General features: G+C 44.0%; 1 protein-coding gene across 1 annotated transcript in view; it reads right to left on the bottom strand.

Annotated features, from left to right (window-relative positions):
• The window catches only part of ZSWIM6 (zinc finger SWIM-type containing 6), a 112,518-nt gene that overhangs the window by 54,313 nt on the left and 39,708 nt on the right, over positions 1–18,497 (bottom strand). The window contains exon 2 of the mRNA XM_077285943.1: positions 9,554–9,910. Coding sequence (XP_077142058.1) covers positions 9,554–9,910 — 357 coding nt within the window. The remainder of the gene's footprint in view (positions 1–9,553; positions 9,911–18,497) is intronic.

Below are 18,497 nucleotides of genomic sequence, written 5' to 3'. Positions count from 1 at the left end.
AGCCTCTACATACAGTATGAGCCCTTACATTGCCTCCTATATAAAGTAAGAGCCTCTACATAGCCTAATATATACAGTATGAGCCTCCACAGCTTCCTATCTACAGTAAGAGCCTCTACTTAATATCCTATATACAAAGAGACCCCATGTAGTCTCCCATATACAGAATGAGCCCCCACATAGCCTCCCTATATACAGTATGAGCCTCTACATAGCACCCTATATACAATGAGCACACACGTAGTCTCCCATATACAGTATGCGCACCCATGTAGTCTCCCATATACAGTATGCGCACCCATGTAGTCTCCCATATACAGTAGGAGCCCCCACATAGCCTCCTATATACAGTATGAGCCCTCACAGTCTCCTATATACAGTATGAGCCTCCACAGTATCCTATATACAGTAAGAGCTTTCACATCGCCTCCTATATACACAATGAGCACCCACGTAGTCTCCCATATACAGTATGAGCCCCCACATAGCCTCCCTATATACAGTATGAGCTTCTATTGTACATAGCACCCTATATACAATAAGCACCCACGTAGTCTCCCATATACAGTATGAGTTTTCACATAGCCTCCTATATACAGTATGAGACCTCACATAGCCTCCTGTATACAATGAGCACCTACTTAGTCTCCCATATACAGTATGAGCCCTCACATAGCCTCCTATATACAGTATGAGACCTCACATCGCCTCCTATCTACAGTGAGTCTTCACATCACCTCCTATATACAGTAAGAGCTTTCACATCGCCTCCTATGTACAGTATGAGCCTTCACATCCCCTCCTATATACACAATGAGCACCCACGTAGTCTCCCATATACAGTAAGAACCTTCACATAGCACCCTATACACAATGAGCACCCACGTAGTCTCCCATATACAGTATGAGCCCCCACATAGTGCATCGGAGAGGGGAGGCTGACTCTCCGCAGTGCACAGCTGAAGAGATTAAATGACGCCATTGCGTCTGCTGTCTCACACGCCGACTGGTGGAAGATGGAACCGTCGGTGCTGTCCTCTACTAATGTATTCACTGCTGTCTGCACCCAGAGGATACGGATAGTGGAGACAGTGGACGGTGGCATGGTGTGGCATGTGGGCCAATGTTTGCTGTCTGCACCCAGACGATGCGGATAGTGGTGACAGTGGACGGTGGCATGGTGTAGCTTGGGGGCCAGTGTTTCAGCCCTTCGGCTGTTTCGGTCGGCGGATCAGTTTGGCCAGGTCTGCGCTATGGAATAGGTCTGCGCTACAGAAAGCTGCACAAGTTTCAGGAATCTAGGTCCCGGAGGAATAGCTGTGTGCTGTGATCATTACCACTTGGGAGAAAAAATGAAAGCTAAATAAATAAAAATCAAAGGGGGATGTGAAGTCACCGAGAAGGCGCAGACCTGCCACAATGGACCAAGGCAAACCTCCCATTGCATGCCTTCCAGAAGGGATGTCGGCCCGGGAGGCTTCCTGAGGTCACGCTTTAGAATAATGTGTATTTGTCTACTGACTGAGTGAACCTTTGCTTTTATGGCCGTGATAAGATTGCACTTGGCTGTAGCCTCCATCAAGAAAAGGTGTGTGAAAAACAAACAAATGTTGGAGCCTCGGACCTTTTAAGTTTCAAGGCCTAGGGTCAGGCAGGAATGACTGTGGGGCATCAGGCCTAGGGTGCAGGCACATGGGGTCTCAGTGGCTAAGAGACTGCTGCACGCTATACATATTACACTGCCTTGTGCATTGACTACTTTTAATATAGGATGTAACAAACCAGATGCAGAAAGGCCATGTGTGCAGATTTATAAAATTCATAGAAATGGAAGCTTTTAACCCAATGATTGCTTAGGCTTAAGCTTTTATCCAACGAATGATGATTTTAGTTGTAATTTTTACTTTATCAACTTTAATCCAATATGCAACATTATCATCATTTGATAAGAAGTCAGCCATGGTTGTTATTTTTTTGCCTGTAAGTCGGAAGAAGAGCCTTTATTAAAAGGTCATACATATTCAGTAACACTGGGCAGCAAACCAAAGCTTTGTGACCGGGCTGAATGACTAATGGGCAATCTGCATATGGCTCGGTCAACACTGATGAAGGATACTTGGTGAATAATTGGAATATCTAGTGGGGACCGTAGAGGGGCAAGCCGAGAGGAACAAGTCATCACACGTCCACAGGATAGGCAATCATGTCTAGATTCATGGGGGTCCAACCACCAGAAGGGGGCCCTGTATTTCACTTTCTCCGGTCGTACCATAGCGGACCATTGGAGCAGCAGTCGTGCATGCACACTGCCACTACATCCAGAATAAAAGGGCCCCGCTCATGCGATCGATTGGGATCCCATTGGTTGGACCTCCCATGGTTCCCACTGGCATGCACCTTTAAGGTCTAACGCAATTCAACTGCTTCCAAAAACCTGAGGTCCACTGTATCCTGTATGTACTTCTTACCATAAAAGAACACGGCAATTCCCATTTACACAGTGTCGGAAATGATTCTCATCTGTATTTTACTTTGGACAAGAATATTTTCCAAGACCATTTGTCAGCAGGTTATTGCTATAGAATTTGAGAGCAGCATTATGTAGGGGCAGAGACCCCAATTACTGCAATGTATCACTTACTGCAGCAGTGCGCAGAATGCTGAGCTCTGTATAACCCCGCTCACACCACTGATTGGCAGCTTCCGATGTACACTGTGCATAGGCCGAAAGCTAAAAGCTGCCAATCAGTGTTGAGGGCGTCACGTTACACAGATGGATAGGCTGGACTGCCTGGCATGTGACAACTAGCCCTAATCTGATGATAAAACAATGAAACTACACCATGCTACTGAGCAAGTGACATCCCTGGAATCAGGGTCTCTTCCCCTATACTATATGGCTATCAGATTAAATGGCAAAAAACCTGCTGACCGTTTCCCTCTAATACAACTTTTCTGAGATTCCTGAGTGGCAATTCTACCTTGTTCAAAGAAGCATCATCGGATTTGACCAATTTAGTCTTATGTGGTTGTGCAGTCAGACATCCTGTGTAAGGACCTGTTCCGGCAAGGACCTGATATGGCAAGGACCTATGTCGGCAAGGACTTGATCCCACAGTCATAAAGCTGGCTCTTTTTAGCCTCTATTACAGGCGCAAGTCCTGGCCTGACCGAGTCAGATACAGATGAGACCTAAGAGTATCACAGATCCCCAAGATGCGGTAGGTTCGGGGCATAAACACCATGGTCGGAATACAGATCTTACAATGCTCTGGCGTTATGGCAATCTGGCCATCACCCAGCTTTCCCTGAGAAAGATGGCAATCCAGCTAGCAGTTTCCTACCAATTCTACTCATCATCTAGCCTCAGGAGGGGAGTGATGGCTGGGACCCCACCGATAACCAGAAAGGGGGTCTTAAGTTTCCCTGAGGTTGTGCAATAAGGAGGAGTGAAAACAAGGTGATTGTCACATCGCTCCCTTCAATGTCTGATGAAAATGGAAATGTATGCTCAACAATCAGCCAAGAGATAAGTGTGCCTTGTAGCACAACCCCTTTAAAGAAAAAAAGGATATTTACTAGGTATTTTAGGGAAAAATACCCTAATATTTCATCACAGAACATCACTGTGAGCACCGACACAGAAACTCCCACATGCCTGCAAAAAGAATCTTGGCTCAAGGTGCGGAGGGTGAAAACCCCCGTGTGTCATTCTGAAAATCCGCGGTGTGAATGGGAGCATTGTTCTGCTGCCCACTAATCTCGCTCTATGGTCTCCTAATGCCCGCTCACCTGTACAGAGCCAGCTGCTCAGCACAATGCAGCAAGATGGAGGCTTGGTGTGAACTCACCTTATACCCCCTAGTACTATAGAGAGGAGTCTACAGAGCACAATACACACGTAGTAATGAATGGACTGCTGGGCCTGTAGGGAAACTGAGCAAAGCTGTATACCAGAGGAGTTACCAGCGGGGGATTATAGCAAACTAGGAAGAAAACCACTAATGGGAATGGTCAGTAGGGGCAGGCTTGTGGGTGTCAGGGCATGCTGGGAATTGTAGTGATGTAACAGGTTAGAGAGCGCTGCTGTACATAGAGCATCAATGACATCATCCTCCTCCAGTCACATCCGAAGCTGACTGCAGAATACTTCTTGCTCCTCGTCACCAGAGGTCCGTGCACTGCAGGAACCGAACTGCTCCTACGTTAGGAAAGGGCTTCTGACATCCCCCAAGACCATCTGGAGAAAACAAGTGATCAGTCTCTGCCGTCACATGCAGACTGGTTCCAGCTTCCACCGATGGATTGACGAAGAGGTGGTCAGATGTAGTAGCTCCGGTCTCCCAACACCACAAGTGAACGTCACGAATCTGCTATTGTTTGACATCAATCATATCATGAGAAGGCACCAATGATTGCCCTGGTGTGGTATAAACCATCACATTTTGCCACGTGAAGCCACAGCCGACCCGTATCTGCATCCTGAGGACAGGCACAGCCTATGAATATTAGGATATTTTCCACCATTCAGCCTGTGCAAGACTCAGACGCGATGATGGCACCAGTGCAGTGTGCACGCCGAGGCTCCACACAGCAGACGCAAAGACAGGATGAGAGTGACGGTGTAACTGGAGCAGGAGTAGAGAGTGTGTACAAAGAGCTGGAACCGTCCAACAGCAACAGGATTTATAAGTAGTAAGGTGCCTGATGCTGATTAGCTGCTCCCAATAATGTCCACTACTATTACAACCCCTTCTCAATCAGGTTTGCCCCAGTTAAAAACAATTGTACTCTGCTCCAGTGCTGGTGCTGTTGTGGTGGGTGGGTCAACCCTTGTAATTCCAGGACTCATAAGGTTGTTATGTCACGCGATGCCCGAGCCCAATCAGGGCCAGATTCCCATCAGCGCTGCTCTGACTTCAGCGCTGCTCTGACTTCATGTTCACTTTGTCCGAAGGTGGGGATGATGAAGTGGGGGACTGTGTGACAACAACCTCATGTGAGGCTAGGGAACAAGCATGCCAATACTGCTGGAACAGTGGCAGCCCTGGAGGAGTGTAGGTGGTTGTATTTTACCAGGGTCAAACATTCAGATTGAGACAGTAGTGGACAACCCCTTTAATATTGAGCAGAATTAATTTTAGCCCATTGGTTCAGACCTCCACAACAGTCACATCCTGGCCCCCAAAATCCCCCCCATACCTGCTTTAGACCATTTTTCTGTTTGTTAAAAATCGTTACCTGTTGATCATTGGAGTGAAGCCTTGACCTCCCCACAATAGGTTTTACCGTTGTTGCAATTAACAAGCTAGTTAAAATGCATATGAGCCATAAATGCTACCAGCAGGTTATATTACATGGGATATCCACCACTGCAGCCTACCATAGGCATGGAGAAGAGGTGGCAGATTTTATACACCCAAGGTCAATGCCCTCCCTTATTGCAGACTATTGGATAGAGGCCATAGCTATCCTCATTGAGGATCACCCCCTGGACTACGCAGCAAGGACACTCTTTCCAGCAAGGCTGTGGAATCTGAGCCCAATTTTGGTAGAGTCAGTGTCATGGAAATTGAGGAGTCAGTTTTGGCTTACTGACTCCACAGCCCTGGCAGTTACAGTCATGGAGTCGGAGCCCATTTTGGTGGAGTCTGAGATGGGGGTTTGGCTTACCAAATCCACAGCCCTGCTTTCCAGGAAAGCTTGGTTTTTTTACCACAAGGCTCTGGCCATGAAATAGATGGTTAGAAGACCCCTGCACGTTTCCAACTGGGTCAATATGGTAAATACTGCAGCTATGAGGGTGATGTACAAATAGACACGGTCCTCAAAAATGTAATCCGGTACAAGAGCCTCGGCTTCATTGCCCTTTGACTCACATTAGTACCCCCAGGTGATGGAGTATTCTCTCATAATAAAGTATGGGTATTTAGTGCCCGACATGGGGGGTGGGGGGGGATGGTCTTATCTTTTAGTTAACATACCATGTGTCTAAGATCTTAAGGGCAATGTTAACTTTGCCAGACCGTATTAAATAGCAATGAGAACTGCTGTGCTATGATGTAACCTTGTATAATCTTTAATAGCAGGAGTTTAAAGACCCACCATCTGGAACAATCCTATAGCGATCCGTAGAGTAGAGTCAAGCAATTAGCCATGTAGCTCCGGCATCTACAGGAGAGAGGCAGAAGGCTCAGCACAGCTATGAGTGTGAAGAACGGAGATCAGAATATGGAAACCAGAAGAGCAAGGGTGTAAGCACAGTGGTACAAAGTGTCCGAATGCCATCTGACTATGGGGCCAGACAGCACTCACATTGTCACAGATCCATTCATGAAAATGACAGATCAGACAATGAGATCGGGGGAACTCAGAGCAGGTCCGATCCTGACCCCATGATGAGGAACAGAAGAGGATGTAGTCAGTGGGTCTGTGTGCAGTCATAAACACTACATAGTCATCTTTTATTTATTTTATTTTTTTTATAACTAATTGCATCTTCCATTTTGACGTTATTCCTAGTTATGACTTACAATACTGAAGCAAAATGATTTTATACCTAGTGTTATTGGACATGCTCTGTTTTCAGCAGTCTAAGGCAAAATCCACTAAAACTAAACATCACCCTGCAAAATGACAGAATATGCTTTTAATTTTTATTTTTTAAAATCCTTGAAGCATTTTTTACTTTAAGGCTATGTGCACACGTCAGGATTTTCTGCAGAATTTTCCTGAACAAAACCGGACTTTCCGCAGGAAATCCGCATGCGTTTTTTTCGAGCTTACCGCATTTTTTCCCCCAGAGCTTTCCCAATGCAATTAATAGAAGTAAAAATGCAAAAAATCTGCAAAATTAATGAACATGCTGAGTTTACTGCGATGCACTTTTATGCAGAAAAAAAATGCAACATATGCACAAAAATTGCAGAATGCAATATAAATGATGGGGTGCATATGTATGCATTTAAGCATTTGTGTATTTATAGCAAAAAAGAGTGAAAAATCCTGAACGTGTGCACATAGCCTAACTTAGCAATTTGACTGTTGCGTTAGCTTTTTTTTTTTTTTTTTTGGGGGGGGGGGGGGGTTTCAAATGGTTTAGTGACGTCCGTTACTGTAGTTTATATGACTTCGTTTATATCTCTTTTTTTTTACGTAGAAAATGCTCAAATAAGGACAATGTTTTCAGGCCAATACTGCAAAAATAAAAAAAATAAAAATCTTAACAGTTTAAACAGCTGAGTAAAAAAAAAAAGATAGGGGAACAGAGGTGATCATGAGCTTTATTATTAGGAAACTGGTAAATTATGGAGGCATTCTCATACTACAGACTTGACAGGTTTCAGAGTTAAAGTTTTCATAAGAGTGGTTTTTCTAATTAAAATTATGATCATGGCTTTATTAACAGGCATTCTTTTCTGAAAACAAAAAATGAACACAGTCCAAACACTCACAAGTCGTTCTATTGAAAGTCATGGATATCAAACCAAAAAGGAGAGCCTGTGTAGGATCCTTTTGCATTAATTTTAAAATTTACAGAATTCATGACACTTCCATAAATTCTCTCTGTACAAACAATGAACAGGGAATGTTCATAAAGATTTAATTGCGGCAGAAATTTCAACCCCAAAACACAAGTTAAAAGGGTCAGTGTGCCTGTAAAGACCGGACTGTACCAAGTACCTGGTCCGGCTGCCTGGCCCAGCCAAGCTCTAGGGAACCAATTCATAGAGGAACAGGTCACATTTCAAGTCATCTTCCCAAACACCCACACAGTACCGGCTCTTAAAAAGCAAAGTCTCGGTCCCTGTGGTGACACTGTCTCCAAGAATTCACTTTACTAGTTTGGCGTCTGAGCCCCTCTGTTGTCTTTACTTTAGTATCCAGCTGCCTGGCCAACAAAGGCAAGATCAACATCGGGAGACATTCAGGTGCCAAGAGTAAAAGAAAAACCAGTTTTCAATTATCTATATATTTCGCTATGGATATAAAATCAGATATATACAGCACGGAGAAGAAGTCTCTGCATGGTGAAAACAGTGACCAAGTAAAAAAAATAGTGAGGATATTAGGGAGAGGTGCAGGGAAACATGTGAATAGGGGACTGAATGGTCACTTCCGCTGGATGGAGTAAGTACAGGCCTCTTCTCGGAGCACGCGTCTTGGCTCCTGTCAGAGCGATTCTAACCCTTGGATGTCGAATAATGCGCAGAGCTATAAGAAAACAAAAAACAGTTTCAAACCATCTGTATTACTCGGTGAAACGTCGGCCTATTCCACAGCTCTGAGCTCCCAATGATGTTCGCGCTGTCACAATCTGAGACTGCTGGTGGACAGATGGGGCCAAGTCCACCAAGTGAAAACCTAATGTCAGCAACACTATTCACAGCCTGTATTTATGAACCTGTTGGGTTACAGGGTATAAAATAGATTGAAACAGAAAAATAATATATATATATATATATATCTATATATATCTATATATATCTATATATATCTATATATATCTATATATATCTATATATATATATATATATATATATATCTATCTATCTATATCACACACAAACCACAAAACTGATGAAAAGATGAAACCACTAAAGCAACAATTTTACCTGCCGAGTGGTGGGAGTACCACCAGTTGTGCCATATTGATAGCAAGTTACTAATATTTCAGATGTGATGCCCCACAGCTACTATATGAGACATGCCCCCCACATAAAGCTAGGTCTATGTTGAATTATTGTCCTTAGTTTATACTCCAGAATTATCTCCCAACATTTCCATTTAAAAGGAGGCTTGTGACTGATTCCATGCTGCAGCTCAGCTAGTCCTCAAGTCATGACCATTGCACATTCCCACCCTCAACCCCTTGAATTATAGCTTTCAGTGAACACTATGCATAGATAGAAAGCTGCTAATTAGTGATGGTGGGCAAGGACAGACAGAGCTCAAGTATCAAGGGCTACCTAGTAAGAGCTCACCATTGAGAAGACCACCAGAGCTGGAGCAGATGGAACTATTACAAGAAACCCAGTAAGTGATGCAACACAGAGATCAGGGTATCTAGTATATCCTATTCCCAGATGGGGCTGTAATAACCTGGTAGGGTAGTAAATATCCAAAATGTATACTAGATCAGAAGATTCCAGTCATGGAGGTCCACAAGGACCAGGAACGCCTGAGATTTTTGTAAGGGGGTCACAATCTTCTGAATGAAGTCATCAGGAATATTAGAAGTGAAATACTGGGTAGTACTTGGACCCACAGCAATTAAATCTTTCCATATCTCAGCGACACTCAAACTTGACTACCTCCACAGGTTTTGTTTTTTTATACACAATATACTGTAACGAGAGATCGAACTAGTATGCTGGACAGAGAAACACGTACTTTCCCCTTGATGTCAAATTTCTTAATCCAGAAAATCCAGGCATAAAATAACCATGCAACAGATGTGAAGAGCGACAAAGTGTGCCCGCGGCAATAATCCGGAGAGCCGGGCTCCTGGAAACAAACCAGGGCTGATCTTATCAAATGAAGGACCACTCACCATGTACTTGATTGATTTCAGAGTTCTGTGACAGAATTTCGTCTGCTAGTTTCTGGGCGGTCGGTAAGACCTCTGTGTGGTGGACTGTAATCAAATACTGTACAAATTTCTGCAGCTGGTCTCTGTTCATTTGAAAGAGGGTCTCTGAAATAGGAAGATGAAGCTTGACCTGATCGGGCTTGCGGATGCGATATAAAGACAGCGCCACCACGTGCGCGCAGTAGAAGATGTCCTTGTTCCCACAGCTGCAGGTCACTGAGGTAATCTTACAACGGTCAAAGCTGATGGCTACATTGCAAACGGATTCTGGTTCAGACTGCATCGCGGGCTCAGTCACTGTGCCGCTCAAATGGAAACCTTAAAAAAAAGAAAAGAAACAAGAACATGATAAAATAGATGCCATAACCACACACCAACGCAACAATTAGGAGTAATGCTGAGGGGAAAATATGGCAGAGGATCAACAATGACACTTAGGCTGGGGCTACAAAGCGACTTTGGCCGTGACACCTGTGAATGGAGTACCAAGACAAGCAAGTCTCAAGACCCGACTGCAGCGGTTACTTTACAACTTGCTTGTCACGGCACTCTCAGGGGTCACAATGGGACCTCATTCTCTTGTACTGCACTGCGATGTAGCAGCACCACCTTGTCAACTTTATCAGAGACCGGATTCACCGTGTAGCTCAAAACTAATACTCATGAAAACCAATGAACACACCAGACAAGTCAAGGATAAGTTTGTTAAAGGGGGGTCATACATTTTATTTACAGGAGTAGACCGCTCCTTTGCCTCTCAGCGGTGCCCTCCTTACTGACAATTTGAACACCTGAACCTCTGCCCTGAACTGTTACATAGGTTGGAATAAACACCAAAAGGTCCATCAAGTTCACCCTTTCTCCACCAATTGTAAACGGTGCGCTTTTCCATGCTGTAAGTAGGGGACGCTCTACTTCTGTAGCATCGGTAAAGTGCAGCAGCACTTGCAAGCTCTAAATCAAAGAGCTTGTAAGTGCTGCACTCCTTGCACAAGAGGCAGGCAGTGTTTAATACACTAGCAGTGGCAGGTAACAAGTAAAATCTTATAACGTACTTCATGGTCAGATAGGGATATTTTCTCCTTCACAAGCATTTTATCTATTAAACAAGATGGGACAACCCCCTTTAAGTTGCATTTAGGAAATTCCTTACCATAGACATTTTACTAAAATTAGAAAGTGAAACAAAAAAAAAAAAAAACCAGAAAATCCACCGGGTCGACTCCCAGGAGCAGACAGGAGAATATAGGCTGGTCTGTAACAGCTAGTATTATGTGACTGACTAGTCGGGAGGCCAAGTGCAGATTTCAAGCTCACAATGAAGACAGGAGACAGATTCCAACGCTGTATCACTTACTGGGCTGCATGCTGTAGTTTTGATAAAATTACATTTTAAAATCAGCAGGAGATCATTACAGGACTAGTAGACCTGCTACCATGTAGTCCTGCATATTCATGAGCTGCGGATAACCTCACCCATAGCAATGATTAGCAGCTTTCAAGCCATAAGAGGCATGGGCACGGTTATTCAGAGAACCAATTGATAATTAATAGGTTGTGATTTTAAATCAAAACTGACGTGACATCGCTGGAATCAGGATCTCTGCCCTTACATCATGCTGCTCTTCTAAAGTGATGACTATAAATTGTGAATGCCAGCTTGGATTGTGGAGGTCTGACTCCGGCTGCTTCTTCATGCTTGGCATCAATAGGGGTGCCAGATGTCCTTCAGGTTTTTCCTGCACAGAAACACTCCTTTCCACTTGGTTTTTGCAGGAAACAGCAGCCAGGCCTGTTCAATAAAATGGTGCTGCAGTCCCCCTGCAGAGGTGGCCAAGGCATTGCTGTACAGGAAAGACCACCGCAGCAGTTTTATTTTTAGGATCAGTGGGGTACTAGAGATTGTACCACAAAGTGATGGAGTTTCCCAGCGCTCTCTCATCACTATATATTCTTGGTCTGTGTGGTACAATAGTATTCCCATTGTTTAGAGTCCAAGCTGCGGTAGTAAGGGGAACAGAGGGGCCGACTACAAGACCACCGGGTGCAATGCACAGGATGGGGCACGCAAAGTACTTTATTCCTCCTCATGTGTGCACTATGGCTCCATACTGACGTGCACCACTGTACGGCTCTGCAGTGACAGGACATTTAAAAACCCATTATCAGCAAGTTATGCAAAACCATACAGGCAAGTCCATTAGACGTGAAGGCACCAAATGCTGTACTAGAAGGGAAAGAGTCAGGAATCAGCCAAATGACCACCAGTCAAAAACCTTATTCGTTTTCATTAGTGGCGGACAAGAAGTGTGGCCAGAACTAATCCAGGATAGGACAAGCTAAACTAGCCAAAATGGACTTTAGATGCATAATACGTTCCTGCTCCACCAATCAAAGCCCAAATGCCGGTTAGAGAGTGGAGGATTTAACAGGACAAAGTAAAGGATGTCTTTCAGCGCAACCATTGTGACCCTTTATGCAAAAATCCGCATACAAACAAGGATGGAATATCTCACAAACAAGGATGGAATATCTCACAAATGGTACCAAGACCCTCAATATGAAGGTCACTTACATAACGCAGCCCAATATATAAGGAAGGGCATCGGAAATACTGAACTACTGTTTACATCAGATATATCCAGGGCACCACCAAAGGGGCCACCTTAATGGGATGGGCAATAGAAAATCTTAAGGCTATCCTTCCAATATAGCCCCCATATCCTGACCTGATACTTTTAAAAGGATGTCATTGCGCCAAGCTGGCCCTTGCATGCGAGAGGCATCAGCGAGCCATTTCTCCCCCCATACACCGTTCAGCTCCGCCATTGTTTTCAACAAGATTAGAAAGTCAGTGACTGTTCGGACAAATCCTGCTGCGATCGGTGGGTTTGGCCTACATTCATATAATAGGTATTAATGCACTAACTGTCGCTGCTCACAGATCTTAGGAGCCAGGTTAGTGTATGAAGTGAATGACTGATGCGAGTGTTCAGTGTCAGGACCCAAAGATAAGCCAAAAATCAAAAGTATGCACACAAATGCCATGATCAAGCAATTGGTCAATTTCATTTATATTTTCATTAATCCCTATATCAATATTACACATGAAAGAAAACCGCTTTAATAACATATCTTATTACAGAAAACTGTTGCTTTCTCCTCCTGGAATGATAAACTATAGTGGTTCTGTGAAGGCCTCAAACTTTGTTTTTGAACATTAGGGATCAAACAGCTCCATGAAAACCAATGAACACACCAGACAAGTCAGGGATAAAGTTGCAAAGAAGTGTAAAGCTGGGTTAGGTTGTTAAATGATTTAAAAAAAAAAAAAAAAATAGCCCAAGCTCTGAAAATCTAATGGAGACAGCTCAAGCCATCATTCAATAAAACGGGAGTAAGGCACAATGGCAAACTTCCCAAGACATGGACTTCCACCTAAACCGATATCCCAAGTAGGGAGAGCACTAATTAGAGAAGCAGCCAAGAGACCTATAGTCACAATGGAGAGGCTCACAGCTCAGGTGGGAGAAACTGTCCGCAGGTCAAATATTAGTCGTATACTCCATAAATCTGGCCTTTATGGAGGAATGCAAGAAGAAAGCCATTTTTAAAAGCAAGCCACAAGCTAGCAGTGTGCAAAAAGCCACGTAGGGGACACAGCGAGCATGTGGAAGGTGGGCTAAATGAAAAATGCTATGTGTGGCAAAAAACTAACTGAACACCACCCTGAAAACATCATCCCCACCGTCAAACACAGTGGTGGCAGCATTATGCTGTGAGGGTGCTTTTCAGCAGGGACAGGGAAGCGGGTCAGATGGGAAGATGGATGAGCTAAATACAGGGCAATCCTGGGAGGGAAGCCTCTTAAGAGGTTACAAAAGACCCTAGACTGGGGCGTAGGTTAACCTTCCAGCAGGACAAGGAGTCTAAACATCCTGCCAGAGCTACAGTGGACATGGTTTATATCAAGCATATTCATGTGTGTGAGCGGTTTAGTCACAGTCCAGACCCAAATCCTACTGAGGGTCTGAACAGCAATTTTTAATTCTAGACACAGATGCTCATTATTTGATCTCACTGAGCTGGAGAAAGTATCAAATAATTTGCAAAAATGTCCACTTAAAGGTCCACTCACAGGGGCGTATATTCTCATGTGAGAGAATTGGGTCAACTATGTTAATGACTCAGCTCAGTGTCATAGTTTGATGCAAGTGTCATTTGAGTGTGATCATATTCCCTGAAAAAAAAAATTTTTTTGTAGCACAGGTGTGGAGAAGACTGAACTTACTTTCTCCATTGACTGTCCATGGTAATCACACTGCACTCTAATGACATCTAAGTGCAGTCCGATGTTTCACACAGCGCCAAAGACTTATGGGTGTGTGTGATGCAAATATTGGAGCCACATGCAGCATGCTGTGATTGTTCTCATGTCGAATCAGGAGAAAAAAAAGTCACAGATCTGCTCTGCCCCATAGTAAAACACTGGGCTGAGTGCCATCTGATAAACATCGCATAACACATGGCCCTGTTATCCACCAGTGTGAGAGATGTTAGATGTGCAAAGCTGGTGGAGAGATCAAAAGAGTCACAGCAGTAATTGCAGGGAAAGGTGATGATCATACAAAGTACTGACTGAATACAAATGCAGACATCCTGCTCAAAGTTCTAAAAAGTTACAGTAAGGAAAATTCTCTACAGAAGTTATGAAACATTAGAAAAAAAAAATTGAAATTTATGATCTGTCAAACACATCTTGATAATGAAAAACCAAGTACACATTGTTGAGCAAACCCAAGGAATGAAAAATCTTTCATAAAGACCAGCACTATAATGAAATTAGTGCCAAAATAGAAAATGGAGGGAAAAAATAGAATGATTCAGTGCTGAAGTGGCATATACACAAACAGAACTGCTTAAAAAAAAAAAAAAAAAAAAAAAAAAAAAGACCCCAAAAAACTAAAAATAGAAATTCAAACACCATTGCGTTTCTCAAAACAAGCCTCCCAGGGAAAACCATGTAAAAGGTAGAATATAGAGCCCCTATAGAAGGCAATAATTGGCACTGATGGGATTACAGCGCATATGTTATACATTACCCTCAGAGATGGATTCATAAATGCATTGTTTCTAATCTCCAGACAAGTCATATGAATGTAAAACACGAAAGCTTAACAGATAGTCCATGAAAGGGGTAGAAAAGAGGAGAAAAAAACCCCCCATCAAACAGCAAGAAATTCTATCCAGTAAAATGCACGCGGCACTAGACAGAAGACCGTCCCAAAGCTCAGCGCTTCATTCCCACCACCCCCCCATTTCCGACATCACATCTTACAAGAAAGCCATGAGGCAGCGTCAAACGTCCCTCCAAGGACAGTGGCAATAAAGAGGGGAAGCTTCTAGTTACTCCTTTAGGGATGACATGTGGTAGGAATACCCAGATGGAGGCAGCGAGGGATCTGAGAGGACATCCGAGATTTCTGGCAAAGCCACCGAGATCTCCAGAGTTTCCTCCTCAAAAGGTCTCAGCTATCAGGCTAAGGTTTCATCCCACAACTCTGGCATAAAATCAGGATTACACGCCTTCAGCCCTCTTGAAACGCGATCTATTCTTGCTGCTGCTGAGAAGTTAACCTTATTTTTGACTCAGATTAGTTTGTAATTTGGGACTGTAGTGTGGGTCAGATATCAAGTCGTGTCACATACTGGGGTACATGTATCAGTTACTCCTAAAAAAGGGTCTAAACCTTTCTCTTCTATACAGAATATAGTTTAGAGGAGTATGAACAAATTATGCACAAATGTCCCTGTAATCTACAGGGCAGGATAAAAAGTTAACAAAAAAAGCCTACTAGAAATCAAGAAGACACCATGAAAACGCTGTCAGATGAGGCCTGTGATGCTGAAGCCTTTCCCTAATTTATTTGGCACAGGGGGCCAGAGACATCTCAGGGGGACAGGCTCAATGAGATTACAATATCAGGGCTTGCTCTTTGAAATGCAGATCGGCTTGTGGAATGGAGGCCAAATCCCATTTTGCTCATCTGCATACAAAACTAGGAGAGTAAAATGGCCAGAGCACATAGGAGGGAAAAATACACAACACACAAGCATTATAGAAAGAAAACCCAGTTATAGGGGTACATAAGGACAACAAGACTTCAGACAAGTCAGTTATAGCGCATGCTCGTGTCCACCAACTTCTTATGTTGTCTCCTCAAGAACTTTACGGCGCAGTCAGACAACCGTGTCGCAAGGCAGGGACTGGCTGGTGGCTCTCCTGACCAGAGTGTGCCAGCATGTATTTCTGTGAACTGTCATGCTTGGGTCAGGAAAGCCACCGGACAGTCCAAGCACTGTGATGAACAGTGACTGGCAGAGCCACTGAAGAAAGCCAATCTTCACGTACCTGCAGATCCACAACGGAAACCCCAAGGTCCAGCCTCAGATGTCAGAACGCACGCAAGTAGGACTGCCGACCTGTGGTAATATACCTTAGGGGCACATGGTTCATTGTGTAACTACAATACCTGGCCCAGAGGTGGCTAATGAGGTAAAACTACAGATTGGTCATGTTGTGCAGCCATGGTCAGGCCTGGTGTTGGGATCAGAGTGGTCCACATCTGTCTAAAGCGGCAAGAACCCATCAGTTGGATTGAACATAAATTCTTGGCTTTCCTACAGATATAAGAAATCCTGTATCCGACTAGGTAAATGCAGATAGGACATTGTACGAGACCGTTCTTCAGCCATAACTGTGAGAAGACCCTTGCCACCAAATAGTGACCAGGGCAGAATGTGGGGAATGAGGAAGGGTCAGTCACCTGCACTCCCTTCCTATAGAGTGTATGGACACCGGGATTAGGCTCGGCTATGTGGTAATAGTCTGATGGCTCCCTAATTAAACTGAGCAGCCTCAAACTAAAAGTGGATTGTTGCTGTCATTGGTTTGTAAATGAGCTACAGGTTCAGCTTAGGAGCTGTAAAGGGGAAACCCACCCAGTTTCCCTGGGTGTAAGGGTATGTGCACACAGATGGAACCTCTGCAGATTTTTTAGCACCTGTTTTGAGAAATCCGTAGGTAAAAAGCAATGCGTTTTACCTGCGGATTTACCGTGGATTTTATGCGTTTGTGCGGATTCCACCTGCGGATTCCTATTATAGAGCAGGTATAAACCGCTGCGGAATCCGTACAAAGAATGAACATGCTGCAGAATAAACGCATTCCGATTTTGTTTTCCATTGGTTTACAGGGTACTGTACACTCATGGAAAACTGCTGCAAGTCTGCAGCGTCAAAACCACTGCGGGTCTGCAAAAAAATCCACAACGTGTGCACAGACGGATGCTGCTCCGCCACTAAATGCTGTACAGATCCTCATTCACAAGAGAAATTTGCGGTATCAAAACAATTTCATGTTATGAATATGAAGAAAAATATCCCGAATTCTTACAGTATTAATTCTGGCTACAGAACTGACAATGGTGGCACAGCCATAAAACTGTGAAAACGTAAACGGGGTTGGGGCTGTAAACCAAGCAACTGCACTGTTGTAAGGGTATGTGCACACATTGCGGATTTTTCTGTGCGGATTCTGCAGAATCCGCAGGTAAAGTGACATATGTTTTACCTGCATATTCTCTGTGGATTTTGTGCGGAACTTGCCTGCGTTTTTACACCTGCAGATTCCTATAAAGAAATAGGTGTAAAACGCCGTGGAATCTGCACAAAATTGACATGCTGCAGAAAATAAACCGCTGCGTTTCTGTGCAGAGTTTTCTGCAGCATGTGCACTGCGGATATGGTTTTCCATAGGTTTACATGGTACTGTACACCGCATGGAAAACTGCTGTGGATCCGCAGCCAAATCCGCAATGTGTGCGCATACTCTTAGGGCTGGGGCTACACGGCGACATGCTGCAAGGCCAGAGCTCACAGCATTCTGCAGCACAGGCATCACAACTCCAAGAAATACACTGCAAAAACTCAACCAGTTGGACTGATATTTGCTTGCAGAGATACCCCATCCAGGGAAATCCACTGAAGCCAAGCTCTTGTGACCCAAACCGGCCAAAACCCCCCCCCACGGTCTATGTCCTACGGTGAAATGAAGACATTACAGTCACAGCACCTTCCTATAGAAGTGTAAGGACTGTCCGCCACCATGGGAATATGCATTCTTGTAACGTATGTCCCCCCCAATAATCACACCGTTGTGAGTGAGATAACTAAAGGGGTTAGACCTCCTCCACTCCCTCCTGCTTCAAGGAGGTTTGCAGGACAGGTCTCATCTAACACCTTCTGGGATGGGAAAAAGTGATAGGCGCACAAATCCTGTCAGTTTCCGTAGACAAATGTCAGCTACTCCGCTCAACTCTCCATGTGGAAGGGAGATGAAGATACCCTTAAAAGATGGTAACCATTTTAGAGGAAATCTTGTCATTGAGATCAAATGCCTGCAATCCCATGAACGATTCTGGAAAAAGCAGCTTTTTAAAATTATGTAATTGAGCTTTTAAGATCTATGGGCCAGACATAGATCTCCGAGTATCTGCCTCCAGAGCTTATTACAAATGAAAGGTGTTACCAGTGTTGAGACATGTGGAGCAGGAGAGCAGGCTGTCAGTCATTACATGTCTCACACTGGTAACACCTGTCATTTATAATTTGATCTGGAGGCAGATTCTCCAGAAGACCTATGCCCGGCCCATAGATCTAAACAGCTCCTTTACATATTTAAAAATAAATTGCACATATATAGACTGCTTAGGAGGGTTGATCCTACTGACATTCCCTTTAATTATTTTACCCGGAAGCTACAACTCATGTCCCCTAAAAACCTGGCCAGTACTCATTTTGCAACTCTATTTAACCCCTTAGTGACTACCAATACATCTTCACT

Source organism: Ranitomeya variabilis, chromosome 1 (genome assembly GCF_051348905.1).
Source record: "Ranitomeya variabilis isolate aRanVar5 chromosome 1, aRanVar5.hap1, whole genome shotgun sequence".
NCBI classification, from domain to species: Eukaryota; Metazoa; Chordata; class Amphibia; order Anura; family Dendrobatidae; genus Ranitomeya; species Ranitomeya variabilis.
This window is presented reverse-complemented; position numbering and strand designations above follow the sequence as displayed.